Below are 11,562 nucleotides of genomic sequence, written 5' to 3' on the forward strand. Positions count from 1 at the left end.
AGAAGTAAAATCTAAAAACCTATGGCTATGTATGCCTTCCCTGTTAAACAAAAAGTTGTTATCCTAGAACTTTCCTCTTATGGATCCATAATGTCATAGACAAAACATTGTACGAAATTGGTTGGGTTACAACTCTCCCATAAAGGAAAGTTTTTGGGTTACAACTTTATCATAAAAGAAAGTTCTATGACTACAACTTTCCCATTAAGGAAAGTTCTATGGTTGAAACTTTATCCTAATAGGAAAATTCTGTGATAACAGCTTTTTCATAAAATGGAAAGCTCTAGGATAACACGTTTTTCATAGATGAAAGTTCCAGGATAACACATTTTTTATTAAAGAAAGTTCTAGGACTACAAATTTTTCATGTTCAATAGTTACAATCTGATAACTACATCACAGTCATGGAAAAAACCAGTAAGGTGTTCTAGCTTGTTCACGTCTCTTAAATTTCTCAGAACACAAAAAATTTTGTTTGCGCATGAGGCAATTATTCTTGCATACTAAGAAAAACATTGCATTTTTTAATTTTTTCAATGAAGTTCTATGACTACAAGTTTTCCATAAATACGATATAACTGAAAAGTAACTTTTTCGATTTTTTCCTTACAAACTTTTTTGAATCACATTATTTGTGCTTTGTTTTAGCCGTGTTCATGATTTCCCTAAAAAATTGTTAATTTACAACTTTCATTATATGAAAGTTCTAGGATTACGACTTTTCATAGACAACATAACAGGAAGTTGTAATTTTACTTTTTCAATTATGACGACAACCCGGGCTGTCCGTCAGTACGAGTGACTCAAATCATGCCTTTTCTCTCTGTTTTCCGCGATTAACATATGGATTTTTGATAGAAGACAACCGGCATGTAACTACTAAGTAATTTCACGATTGATAATTACAAAAAGTACCATTTGCAGCTTAATATTGTTTTTTTCTGCGTTTTTGTATTCTATTTTTGAATGAAAATACGCATGTTTTTAAAAAAATGTTTAAGACCTCCACCCTTGTACGAGCAGAAAAGGTTGGAACTTGGGAGGAGTTTTTTTCTCTCTCTCGCTCTTTCAAATAGTCTTTAAATCATTCCGTAATTTATATGGATAATTACCATCTTGTCGTGTATTTTAAAAGATCAAAGAAAGCCGACGTATAACTAGCTCGTAAGATAAGTTGTCAAAATTATGCTAATTCAGTAATTTTTTAGTCATCAGAATTGTTTTAAGTGTAAAAAGAGAAAAGGCCATAAATGCAGTAAATCGCCTACGCGAACTGCGATGGTTAAATTTAAAAAAATCGCGCAAAGGTATGAAAAACAATTTCATCGTCACTTTTTTATTCACCCTTAACGTGGAACTGAAATGTTCCCAATCCATAGAAATACTGTTTTAAGTAAATTCGCACAGATTTACCATTGCTAGTTGCGGGCGTTGCGTTAATGTTTTTTGCTACTTTTTTCTTCTATTTTATGTTTACATTACCACGTTTATTTCTACTGGAATAGTCTTCACAGACATAAATAGGCGTACCTTTGTGACCTCACAAAAGTTTTTATGGCCTAAGTATTAGAAAAGTCACCATAAATCTAAGTGGCTATGGATATAGATATGTGACAGATTCTAATGTTTCAGCGAGCGCATATAACTAGTCTAAAATTCGCCTACTGGTTTAATATTTTCCACGTTTCCTGTTATGCATTTGTTAGTACGTTGTAAATAAGTTCAACTGCAAAGCTGAATTGTTCACTCCAAGTACAAATATTGTACTAAAATTGTACCAACAAAAACGTTGCTGCTGAAAATAGTTAAAGCATTATTGTTTGTTATACAGAAAGTGTTACCGACTAAATTTTGTGGTCATATCAATAATTGAATATTTATTTTCGGTTGGTAAATTGAAAGAAAAAATTTTGTTTTCTATTTTCTATTCAAGCACCATTTATTATTCTTTACACTTTGAGATTAGCGTGACTAATTTATGAAAATGATATTCAAAACGAACTTATTATCAGTCGGTGTTGAAGTTTGCAAGAGCTCTACATTAGAATGCGTATCTCAAACTGCGCCACTCAAACTCTATATTATTTATGCATAACGTCTATCTTTCTGTAGATATATACCATAATGGCATAGTTTATCTAAAAGTGTGTTCTGTGTTAGTGAATTAGCTATGTATCTATCAGATCACTCTAAAACTTAGAAGCGTAATCATAATTCAGCTGCTCCTTGTTAAATTTGTGATTGTCGTGTAATTCTATCTGAAAAGCTCTTGGTAAAACTGATCCAGGTGTAAAAACAATTAAATTATGACCTCTTAAGTACATTGATTACCATTTTTATCTCGCCTCCAAAAAATTTTTGCGCAAGTTGTTCCAATTTCAAAGAAGGTTGGATATTTATTTGCCGATCATCCAATGAGAATATTTCAGTGAGTGATTAAACGCAATTGAATGCTCTGGGTAGAAGCAAAAGATTTGAAAGTTTCAATTACAAACGGTCAAATCATATATATCTTCATTTGCGATTAAACAGTTCCTGAATAGCCTTAAATTGGCCCAATTGTCAACGCGGTCTACTTTTAGAGGATTTCAATCTCATTATCGTCGAGTTTAAGATTGTACAATACATTCCAATGACGTCATCAGAAGCTGAATTTGTGGATGTAAGCAATGATGTATGTGTCATCAACAACTGCTACAAGGTACATCATAATCATACCATCATTAAGCGATCATTAATTAGTTGTTGATTAAAAACTCATTATTTATTTCCAGAAGTTTTAAATTTGTTTTCATCTGATTGTGGAGAACAGCAGCCGTTCAGATGTAACAATCTGGTAGAAAAGAAACTGATAAAATCAGATCAGAAATATTTTATTTTGATCAAAACAAGAGCGAAAAAGATACTTTGTCAGAAGTATATAAGCTTTTAATAACTTTTTTTTCAAAATATGTCTTCTGTATCACGTCTTTTTAATCTACCGGGCTGAAATCTACACGTCAAAATTTAATCAACAAGGACTATATGCATGACTTCGATCATTATACTGTAAAAACGCAAATCACGTCACTCTATTTTGACTAGAAACGTTCTATTTATCACCCCCAAGTATTGGTTGAGCAAGCCACCAATTGCGAGATTTCAGTGTTGTTATATTCATTTAGACAGAAATGAAAATGTCTGAAATTTAAATTGATCAGTCATGAATGCTCAAGTTTCACTTTTCTATTATTACAAACAACTTGCATAGAAACATAAATGTTCCGTTCCATTCTAGAAATGAAAAGGAGGCATTAGTTAATTTACGCCAAATCCGTGTTGGAAATTCCGTAGCCTTTGTCAACAATTATCAACTACTTTCCAATACCTGGAAATCTTCATTTACATATATGCCAGCCAAATTTGTAAAGTTAGAAATCATTTTTGACTTGAAAAATACTTAAAACGACATAATATTTACTCTTAGAGACAGAAACCAAATAGAAAAATTCACTAACTTCTTACAAAGATGCTTTTATTAATTATAGTACATATGCATAACGTGGAGTCGCGCTTGTGATCAAAGTTTACCTAGAAAAAAATTGAGCTGCAAGACACCGAATAAGAACTCGTTAGTTGAAAACTGGCACAAAAAATTAGGGAACACAAACAAATTTTGATAGCATGAGGAAAAATTTGTAACCAATATAAAGAAATTTTGATATTGAAAACAAAAGCCATTTCTCAGAAACAAAACGCAAAATCTTCTCTTTTGAAGTAAATAAACTCAAGTAAGGCAATGAAAAAACAAACAACTGAAGACCAAAAACTACTGATATTTATAGTAAGGCTCTAGTAAGAATTTTAATGCAATGTCTCTGAACTCCTTTGAAGTTCTGCCATTTTTTTCAATTTGGCATCTGCAATTTTCAATCTGCCATTTATTTCAACAAAAACCTCACTTTTGTATTGTTTCACTCAAAAAAATATCACTGGTCTTGACTCAAAAAATATACCATTAGAGTTTCAAATCAGCACCTGACTATCTCAATGATAAATTTACCGCCTCAATCTTAATGAAAAATTTCTTTAACAGCTGTTTGCTGATTTACCAACAAAAAAGAGTTATTTGCTCTTTGATTTACTTCGTTTTTGTCCTTTTTTAAAATTCGAAAGTGAGAAACATTGAAACAAATTTTGAAACACAATCAACGTTAAATATTTGGCCAGAGCAATTTATGTCTTGTAATCCATATTCGATTCCCTACATTAAATACAAAAATGAACTTTCCAATTTTTACTTTTTTCAAAATCATTTAAATGTTTCCAGCTAGCTCACTTCACTTTGCTATGAACTAAGCTTTGTTGTGCTGTACCAGTTGAAGTTTTTTTCAAGTATTTTTGAATTACTCAGTATTTTTTCTCGGTCCCTGTTCTCAGTGTATAGCCAACCAAGGTTTTCAGAAAGCTTTCATGCTACTAATGCAGTATTTTTTATTAAAAATCAATTCCCTTTAAGTTGCTCAGACAATAATAAAGAGTTTTAGATATTCAAGCCGAAAGTTATAATTAAGAAACAAGAAAAAAATCTTCTATTTTCAAGCAGTAAACTTAAGTAAGGAAATAAAAAAGTGCAGGCAATTAAAGCCCAAAAAGAACAGCTGTTTAGAGTAAGGCTCCAATATGAACTTTGATGCAAGGTCTCTGAAGTCCTTTGAGGTTCTGTCATTTATTTCAACAAAAACCCGAGTTTTGATATGTTTCACTCAGAAAAGATGTCACTGAACTTGGCTCAAAAAATATACCATTAGAATTTTTAATCAGCACCTGACTATCTCCATTCTTCTATATCAAAATGAACCGCCTTGATCTTCATTAAAATTTTCTTTATTAGATGTTTGCTCATTTACTGACAAAATCAAATAATTGCTATATACTTTATTTGATTCTCCACTTTTTAAAACTTTTAGATGTGAGAAACATAGAGTAAACGTTAGAACGCAGTAAACCTTGAAATTTTGGCCCAAATGATTTAATTTGTAATTCGTGCTTGATCCAAAAAACTAAATATAAGATTAAGCTTCGCAAATTTTGAGTTTTTCGAAATAGTTTTAAATTTTTCAGCTTATCTCACTTTATTATGAACTATGCTTTTGTTGTCCAGTATAAGTTAAAGTTTTCCTCAAGTATTTTTGTACTATTTAATATTTTTCTCTGTCCATTTTTTTATTGTATAAAAAACTGGTTTTTCGGAAATTTTTGATGCCTTTTGTTGTTTGTTTTGCATCGAAAATCAATTCCCTTTAAATTGCTCAGACAAAAGTAATTGTCTTTACCACTGCTTACTTATTTAGCATACATATTATATATATTTTTATTAGCTTTAGAATTGACAAAATTTGCAAAAAAGTTCTGATCTTGAAAGATCTGTTAAGGAGAATTTTCTATCGCATAGAAACTGATAGGACGAGTTTTGATCGCGTAGGATCTGTGAAACGGAAGTTTTTTTGTTTTGTGCGGAATCGTTGTGTTATGAGATTTGCTGATGCATCCCCTTACAGGACTTACAAGACGGCTTCGTAAGAAATTTTTAAGATCTTACTCATTGAAACATGCTCTCCAGGAGAGGCACATCGAATTATTGTATTGAATAGCGCTTTTTTGTTGTCATCAAGTACGCATAAAGAAACTAAGTTTTTGGCTGCAAATAAGTTGCTTGAAATCTATATCACTGTTTACTCAACTCTTCTGCTCAATTGATTTTCACTTTGCTATGTTTTGCCAAGAGTAAATTTACACGTGTCAATTTATGTGTTGTTTTAGTACAAAGGAGTGGTGTTGGAGGATTTTGTGGACAGACAGTCGATAGTGAAGATAGGAGACATGAAAGTGAATGCAGACGACACTTTCATTGTCAGCTATCCCAGAACAGGTTTTGTATCCTCGCATAAGTCACATCCATCCCATTTTTATTCAATCTTGGTCTCTTCACCCAAACCATACATACTTTGAATGTTGATTGTACAAACTATATAAGGAATTTAAATCGAAATTGGTGTTAAATGATAGTGAGTGAAATTTAAATCTGAGTGAAATGAGAGAGCGGGTGAATTAATCGGGGCTAAATGATAGTGAATGAAATATAAATCTGAGGAAATGATAGAGCGCTGAAATAGTTGGGAGTGAAACTAATAGGGGTAAGAAAAGGACCGCTTGAAATTGAAATCACAATAGTTGCACTATAACAGCACTTAATTCAGCTTGTAGGGTTTTACAGCATATGATTCAGGTCTTGGTAGCTCTAATTTGTTTTTCCAAATTTCACTTTTATTTTTTTCTGAAAGGCTGCAAGTTGCTGAACAAGGATAGAGTGAAATCTCTACCTGTTTTATGAATGTCCCTCATGTTTTGTTTCATAGCACTCAATAATCTAAAATTATATTTCGTTGATTTGTTTGATTACTACTAACAACCTTTTTGTTATTCAAACTCTCAGTCGACCAAAGTTGCTGAAAAAGGAAAGTTATCAATTTTAAGGTACAACTTGGACTGAAAAGATCCTAGCTTGTCTCCTTGAAGGCATCTCAGTGGCATCCACCATAGACGTAGAGGCCAGATTCCCCTTTCTGGAATTCACTCAACCAGAGCACCCAGACTGTCCTGCTTATGACGGATTGCAGCTGTCTGAGGATCAGAAGAGCCCCCGTTTCATCAAAAGTCACTTGCCGCCCATTTTATTGCCAGACATTCTTGAAAATGGGGCCAAGGTTATATATTTACTATCTCATCGATGGTAGAGGGGGAATGCTTTGAAAAGCTAGTAAGCCTATTTGTTGTGATAAACTTATTGAATAGTCTCAGAGAGGATGAAATTGAAGATTTGGCCGATTTGACTTAATAAGGGAAAAGAAGCAACTAAAAGACGACCAAAATCATACACAATACAAAGCGTGGCAAAGTTTTGGTAAGAACAGAATTGTGTTCCTTAAACCGTATGCAGTCGGGTTAGCCGGCATAACAACTTTTTACACTCCAAAAACGATGAAATAATTAATATAATGAACAATCTGTATGAGGATGGTCTGGTTCCGGAGTAAAGTATTAAAGATGTTTTTAAAATGATGAAAAACGGATTTTTTTTCAAAACGCTCAAGTCGAATGCTGCATCATTCTTTCACCATTGGACCAGTAACCTTTCTATGTAGTAAGGTCAAATCACTGCAATCTTACTTGATAGTTTTTGAAACACTTGTTTATAGCCATGAGTCTTCGTTTGCTGTCTCTCTTGACTAAAAGAAACTTGATTGAGCGATAATGACAATCCAAAAACTACTTGATCACTGAATACACCTGTGTCCCATAGTTACTTTTTGTAATAGCATGCATGAAGATCTAAATCCAAGAATGTCTGTGCACGGTAGAGGAGAAAGGGTTTTTGTTTAGAGTGTCGGTTGTTTAAAACCCTCCTCGGAACAACAATTTGCCTTTCATCGACAACCTTGATAAAATCCCTCAAACTTATAGTCATAGTCAAAATTGTTCTCTAATGACGGGTGATTTCAAAATAAAGCTAAACAATTTTTTCAATCAAGAATTATAATAGCTCTGTTAGTTCAATTGGTTTTGAAATTTAATATATTAGATCTACGCCCATCACGTTAAATACAGCCATTTGCTTAAATCACTTTGTGTTCAAAATTATTTAAAAACCAACTATGAAAATTTTGCAGCACCAAATTTTTCCTTATCACTAATTGCTCTTTTTCAGGGTGTACTTATTGCCAAAATACAGTAATACAGTAAATTAATAAGGTGATACATCTATTTTTAAACCATTAATGAGAAATTATAAAAATAGTTTTAAGCTGAAATTAGAAACAGAACTCACAAAAAAGTGACAAATTTATACACATTCACTAGATTTTTCAAGTGAATGATTCAGAGCGAATGATCCAAATTCACTGCGAATGATTCAGAGTCTCCGATAACAGTTTTTTTTAGAGGTGTTAATGAAGTTCGCTCAATTAAGATTGTTGTCTGCTTACAAATCAAAAACCAGAAACTGGTCAAATTATGCACATCGTCAGTGTAAACAAACCAGCAGGCTCACAACTGTTGTGAAGTTTCATTTTTTAACGTAAAAATTGACAATTTAAAAATATTGAACATATAAAATTCTTTGAAGATAAGTTTTGTTCTCATATCAAAAATTCAAAAAATTTTTCATTCAACGAGTGGTTAGAGAAATAAAAATATAGGCAACAGTAAAATATTTCTTAAAATCTCTAATATTGAGAAAAAGGAAACAATTTTCCTAGACATGGTTGACCAAACCAACGCATACTTTATTCAACTAAGCAGGAATATAAAAGACAATATATAAGATTGTATTCTTCCGGTACTTGATGGTGTAATCCAATCTAAGCATTCAAAATATAGAAAAAGAAAGTTACATCTGTTTTGCATCTATTGGACAAAAAAGATTAATAGGCGTTGACGATGTTTGTAATGACATCAAGTAAAAATGAATTAACCTTACTAAAGACTATGATGTTGTTGTTGACAAACACAAAATTTGCCTTTCACAAAAACTAATCTGCCATAACTTTAACAGTCAATAACTTAAAGCCTTATACAAAAAACCTAAAAACTTAAAATATAATCTTAATTTAATGTTTTTTTAACTTGAGTGAATTTTGCGGTTTTTTCATGATTTTTGTGTTCCTTCCGTTAAAGAGGCTTGATGCAGTTCGCGAACAACTTCTTATAATGCAGAATCTATTGGTACCCGCTATCTGAAAATATTTGCATGATGCGACTCCATAGTTGTTCACCCGCGATATTTGGAAGCCAAAATGCTGGAACCGTACCCACCACACCGCCCTATTTAAACAAAAAACCAAAAAACCCGAAAAACATTTTGCTCGGTAAATAATTGTGTAGCCTAAAAATTTCGGCCACCTTGAAAATTACTAAGTACGAATTTGCACTCAAAACTCCGCGGTATTTTGATATCATTACTCTTGGCCTTTCACCAACCCTCCATTAGGATTAGAGAAAGCTAAACTCCTTGTGCCCTAATGACGGTTGTTTTTTTTACGCAAACAAATTGTCTGCTCGGCTCAGTATAAAAGTGACTCTCAGAAATTTTTATACGTGAGCGAGCTAATAATTTATTGTTTGGCATATTTTGCAGGTAATGAAGAACAAGAGGCTTTGGCAATAGTTATTAAAGACCACTGAGCTAGTTTGCCGGTGCAATTGAGAGCGAGGCTCCGAAGAGTCACTGTAAACTGAAATAAGCGTATTTTGGCAGAGATTGCCTGTGAGTTGAGCTGTAAACTCCGATAGTGCTCTAGCGGTTTTTATGGAGGTTAGAGCGGATTAGATAAACATACCAGAACCGTTTCGTTTTTGCAAGACTTTGGTTTTTTCGAGTTTCAAAATGCTCAAAGATTGTCAGTCAGTCCTCGGAGTAGTTCTTAAGTGTGTTTTAGATAGTGCCGTATTATTGTTATTGTAGATAGATTATAGTTGATTTGCTATTACTGTATTAGAGTTATAGTGCTCTTTCGGCTCAATATTCCCGTGGGTTTTGGTTGAGCCAAAAAGGAAAATAAAAATGGGTTACCAACAAAATCGAACTGCCAAAATAAAACCTTTCAAATCTGGGCGCTAAGCCGGCTAATAAAAATTAGAAGCATTTAGATAGCAAGAATTTCAAAACCTATTACGGCACTCTATATCACTGGTTTCCTTAATCAATATTTCCTGACGAGCCGGAAAAAAAACAAACATTTCACAACACGATAAAAGGGAAATAATGTTTTTGAAACTAACTGATGCCCAATAACATTCTTTGTAATCTCGAACAGAGTTTTCGAAACGGTAATGCACAATTTAGTCTGTTTTTAGAGAACTTTGGGTTTCTCTATGGGAACCACTTTGGTTTTCAGAAAAGCATAGTTTTTGATGATTTCATCGAGTTGACAGAAAATATTTTGTTATTACCTTTTAATTTGGACTTGCCAAGTTGATTTTTGCTAACACTAGGTTTTTGTAGGTGTCTGATTACCCACACGCGTGCAACATAGGGTCTATTCAGCCCTGATTTTGATCACGCTGAGCTCAGTCTAGGTACTCAGCGTTTGTTTCTAGCAGCTTCCATCGTTTTTTAAATTTTCTCTAGTTATATTTTCCTTGTGCTTTTCAGCTTATATTCATCCAAAGGGACCCTCGTGACTGTCTGGTGAGTCATTACCACTTCTACCGCAGTATAGTCTGGATTCAGTACAAAGGCAGTGTGGATGCCATGCTGGAAGCATTTGCCTGTGACCAGCACACTTACGGGGGATACTTCACTTGGTACCAGCAGTGGGGACAACGACTCCAAGTGAGATTCCTCTAAAATATACCCACATTAGCCGGATCTTTCAATACATATGACGTGTGACTTAGCTTGATAAGATTTCGATTTGATTCTTGATGAGGAATCGTCAAGATATGCAAAATTTAAGGAAAAAGGTTTAATCAAAATTTACCAACAAAATTTTTTGAAACATTTTTAAGATGACGTAAAAATCATATGATATCAAAAGTCGTACTTCTGTTTCACTTTCCAGCGGAGATTAAAAACTTGCCTTGAAAAATCTAAGAGGAGAGCTCTCGTGGAACTCGCCCACGTTTAACCTGGAGTCATTTTTTCTCGATTCACATTTCACTGTTAACTGTTTTGTTTAAAACGCCGCTGAGAATTGGTGACAGATCGAATACACTCGATTTAAAACGGACAACGGCCTCGAATCGGACAATAAAATCTTGGCAGTAAAAGATCTTTGAAAACAATTAAGTTGTGATGAGGAGAACGTATTCGTCAATTTTTATTTTCTGAATTTTTCTCAAAAAGAATTTAATGTATCTAAGTTGCAGTTGCAAACAAAGTTCTAGGACAATATTTGGAAAACGTGCATAAAATTCAATTTGAGAGGACTGAAATTTCAGAAAGAATTGAGACTGAATGCAAAACGTGGAAACATTGACAGTTTGGATAAAAATGAAGCTCTTGCACCAAACTATATAAATGCATTGGCATTAAAAGCCGAAAAATACGCTATTGCTACCCAATAGGGCTCTAAATTTTCAAGAAATGAAATTCTATATTTACAATTGGATTAATATATGGTTTACAAAGGCAAACTTGTAAAACCAGATCTAAGCTGCCGCTACCTCGGAACACAAACGGATGCCAAATTATCCCCTGAAACTCATTTGAATTCGGTATTAACTAAAAGGGCGTCTGTAAATCGTTCTTTATATATATTGCAAGGAATTAAATCTCTTGAAATTAGAATTGTTGTTTCATAATCAATAGTTTTTTCACATATGTCTCTCAGTGTATTTTTACTGCAGGTTTTAGCTGCTAGAAAAATACAGCGCATAAAGCGTCGAATTTATGCGGGAATAAAGGTTTGCTATACGCAGGAAGTACGGCAGCTGTGGTGATCCTCTTTTTAAAGATTGGGTCTTTCCATCTGAACTGTTCATCTCAAAAGTTGCCTTGGTGGAATATACGGTTTTGGGAAG

The 11,562-nt window shown here is 33.3% G+C and overlaps 1 protein-coding gene across 1 annotated transcript; it reads left to right on the forward strand.

Moving 5' to 3' along the window:
* Positions 1-1,756: 1,756 nt before the first annotated feature.
* Positions 1,757-10,372, forward strand: LOC142358200 (sulfotransferase 1A3-like; the record flags this gene model as incomplete). Its single annotated transcript, XM_075409653.1, has 4 exons — positions 1,757-2,701; positions 5,803-5,911; positions 6,517-6,746; positions 10,193-10,372. Coding segments are annotated over exons 1-4 (588 nt in total), but the record flags the coding sequence as incomplete, so codon positions are not given.
* Between the last annotated feature and the right edge of the window lie 1,190 nt (positions 10,373-11,562).

This window comes from Convolutriloba macropyga, unplaced genomic scaffold (genome assembly GCF_964194025.1).
Source record: "Convolutriloba macropyga unplaced genomic scaffold, txConMacr16.3 SCAFFOLD_5630, whole genome shotgun sequence".
Classification (NCBI taxonomy): Eukaryota; Metazoa; Xenacoelomorpha; order Acoela; family Convolutidae; genus Convolutriloba; species Convolutriloba macropyga.